General features: G+C 40.4%; 1 protein-coding gene across 1 annotated transcript in view; it reads left to right on the top strand.

The window, feature by feature from the left end:
• Positions 1–3,718, top strand: part of LOC112106592 (disks large homolog 5) — a 205,559-nt gene that overhangs the window by 148,754 nt on the left and 53,087 nt on the right. The window contains exon 7 of the mRNA XM_026653756.2: positions 2,540–2,852. Coding sequence (XP_026509541.1) covers positions 2,540–2,852 — 313 coding nt within the window. The remainder of the gene's footprint in view (positions 1–2,539; positions 2,853–3,718) is intronic.

Consider the following 3,718-nt stretch of genomic DNA (forward strand, 5'->3'; position numbering starts at 1 on the left):
AGCCCCTCAGCTCCCTGTGGCCGCGGTTTGCCGTTCCCAGCCAATGGCGCGCCACTTCCCGCAGCTCCCATTGGCTGGGAACGGCGAACCGTGGCCACAGGGAGCTGAGGGGCTCCATGCCTGCAGATGCTCCAAATAAACAAAACGTCCCGCCAGCGGCTTACCCTGATGGGCCGGGAGCCAAAGTTTTCCAACCCCTGAAGTATAAAGTCGGCTTATGAAAGGGTCATACAGTTTTTTGCTATTTTTACCTATCCATTTTGGGGGGTCGGCTTATAAACAAACGGGCTAATGAACGAGTATATATGGTACTTAACAGTAGATTTTTCTGTTCTCTACAAACTAGTGATCTGTAAGGAGATTGTTTAATCTGCACTAATGGCAGGGGAGATGCTTGCAAATTACTGACAGATGTCTCATTAATGGCATGAAGATGCTTTAAATTTGCAAAAAGAACAGGAGTACTTGTGGCACCTTAGAGACTAACAAATTTATTAGAGCATAAGCTTTCGTGGGCTACAACCCACGAAATTTGCAGGTGCCCTCAACTAAATATCTTAGGTAGTGTTCCCTGCTTGCCGGATATGCCCAGAGCCTGGCAAAGCCTGACAATCAAACTAGATCATGCCAAGTGTGTATGTGAGAACACAAAATATGCCAGAGGCATATAGGAATTGCCATGGTGGTCAGACTAGAAGTTCATTAAGTCAGGTAGCCTGTTTCTGCCATTGGTAATAACCAGATGCTTCAGGAAAAAAGGTGCAAAGAAATCCCTTTGTGTAAAATTATGGAAGAATATGCTCCTAGGAGAAGTTTCTTCTAAACTTCCATCAGTTAGTGGTTGGATTATATCCTTCATTATTTTTTAAATTCTATCAATATAACTGTGGATGCTCTTATTATTCATATGGACATCTAAGTCTTTTCTGAATCTCACTAAGCTCTTGGCCTCTTATACCTTGTGTTAAAAAGAAATGTTTCTTTAAATCAAATTTAAATTTGTTGCCCTTAATTTAGCTGACGTCCCTTTGTTCTCTTATCAAAATAAGGCAAATAGGAGCATCCAAATTACTGTCCTTATCCCCCACATTATTTTCCACGCCTCTGATTTATCTCCTTTCTAAACCATGACATTGATAATTTCCGATGTCCAGATCTGGGACCCCATTTCTCCCCCCACCTTTGCTATATCCTTTCTGGGATGGAGTGCCCAGAACAGAACACATTATTTCAGGCAAAAACAGACCATCAATTTCTGTAATGGTGTATTTTCAGTATTATTATTGATCACACTTTATATACATTGTAACATATTTTTATTTGCTTTATTTTTACTGCTTCTGTGCACAAAGTGCATGTTTTTACTGTTTTAATTACAAATCTTTAGTTGCAACCACCCAGCCCTTCTCCATCCCTAAATGGGTTCTGGCCAGGTGGGGCAGGAGTTTGGGGGATGGGAGGGCTCCTGGGACAGAAACGGTTGAAAAGGACTGCACTAATACACGAAAGGCTTGTCTGCACATACATCACTGCTGTAGCACTTTAGTGAAGATGCTACTATGCTGATGGGAGAGCTTCTCCTGTTGGCAAAATTAATCCATCTCTGTGAGAGGCAGTAGCTAGGCTGATGGGAGAAACTCTCCCTTTGATAGGTTTCAGAGTAGCAGCCGTGTTAATCTGTATCCGCAAAAAGAACAGGAGTACTTGTGGCACTTTAGAGACTAACAAATTTATTTGAGCATAAGCTTTTGTGGGCTACATCCCACTTCTTTGGATGCATAGAATGGAACATATATTGAGGAGATATATATATTTGATATTTGCAGTCTATGCTGGGGGTGAGGTCGGTATAACTGTCACTTGTGGGTGTGGATGTCTCACACCCCTGAGTGACGTACTTAGACCGCTGTAAGTTTGTAGTGTGGATGGATGCCCTTTAAAAAAAGGTGTTCTGCGAAGTTTTGCTGTTTACTGCACTGTTTCATGGATACTCTTGAACACGTAGGAAACATTTAGTTGTATAGATGCGCACTACAATAAGATTATCCATAGGAGAGCAGCAAAAATGATAAAAGGTTTAGAAAACCTGACCTATGAGGAAAGGTTAAAAAAAATTGGGCATGTTTAGTCTTGAGAAAGAAAAGCCGGTAAGTCTTCACATAAGTTAAGGGCTGTTACAAAGCGGACGGTAATCAATTGTTCTCCATGTCTGCTGAAAGTGGGACAAGAAGTAATGGGTTTAATCTGCAGCAAGAGAGACGTAAGCTAGACATTAGAAACTACTTTTTAATTATAAGAGTAGTTAAACTCTGGAATATCCTTCCGAGGGAGGTTGTGGAGTCCCCATCATTGGAAGTTTTTAAGAACAGGTTGAACAAACACTTGTCAAGGATGGTCTAGGTTTACTTGGCCCTGCCTCAGTGCAAGAGACTGGACTTGATGACTTCTTGAGTCCCTTCCAGCCCTACATTTCTACAGCTCTATAAAAGGAAAATGCAAAATGATGCAAGCGCCTTTGTTTCTTTTTGTTGTTGTTTAGGTTTGAGTCAATTCAGCAAGAGCTAAGCAAAGCAACTGTGCAGAACAAGGAGTTGCAGAGAGAGATGGAGCGGTTACAGTCAGAAGTGACGCGGTTCAAAACAATGCAGCTGAAGGCAGTGAAGGATGCAGAGAAGTACAAGGAAGAGAGAGACTCTGTTTTCAATGAGTATCGCCTCATAATGAGTGAGAGAGACCAAGTGATCAAAGAGGTGGATAAGCTTCAAACTGAGCTAGAGCTTGCAGAGTCCAAACTGAAAAACACTTCCTCAGAGAAAAGAGTGGCTAGTGAAGAGATGGAAGCTTTAAGACAGGTACCAAGGGACCATTTTATTGTGGGTGGGAGGATAAAGAGGTTTTACCAGTGCCTTCTTGCAGCTGTGCAAAAAAAATGTGTGCCTGATAGATGGGAAACGTGGCTTCATTGTGAAAAGGAAATTCCCTGCTGACGTTCTCCTGGCGACACTCTTTATACAGTCGAGTACCTGTCAGCTGCGATCTGCTATGCACTTGACTTGTTCTGTTCAGTTCACGTCAAATTCTTCATTTTAAGAAACCAACCTTTTGTATCCAGCAAGTGAGGCACTGTATAACAATAGATAGAACTCAGATATATAATTTTTTTTCTTTCATTTTTAACTGGTAGCTAAGAGAGAGACATCTGGGTATTATCTATTAAGAATAAGACCTAGCATTATAAAATAGACTCTCAGTCTCATTTTAACATCTACTCAAAGACTACAATTATGCCCCCTGTTCTTTGTCATTTAGCCTCTCAAAATTAGAGGACATTTGGCACTGCGATTTACAAAAATGCAGGCACTGCCTTATAAATCATATTAATCCAAAAGCGGTATTACTTCAGCAATATATTCTTAAAATGTTTAAAACACGAGTGCTGTTAGTAGGATTTACATATGCAGCTTGCTGCTAAATAGTAAAATAGTATTCACTTGGTCATTCAGTTTTCAAATATTTTGCTTAGGTATGATTCACATATGACCAACTATTTTTCTATTACCCATAAATCTTTTTTTTTCTGCTTTTCTTTCACACCCTTGTCATTGATCACAAATAATCCTTTATATAAAATTATCTAACTGCAGCACTTCTGAAAACCAGATCTCATTTATTTAGGTACATAAATATGGGTTAGGCTATGTAGCCAACACTCAAGCAA

The sequence above is a fragment of the Terrapene carolina genome, unplaced genomic scaffold, assembly GCF_002925995.2.
Source record: "Terrapene carolina triunguis isolate 2854851 unplaced genomic scaffold, T_m_triunguis-2.0 Scaffold148, whole genome shotgun sequence".
Classification (NCBI taxonomy): Eukaryota; Metazoa; Chordata; order Testudines; family Emydidae; genus Terrapene; species Terrapene triunguis.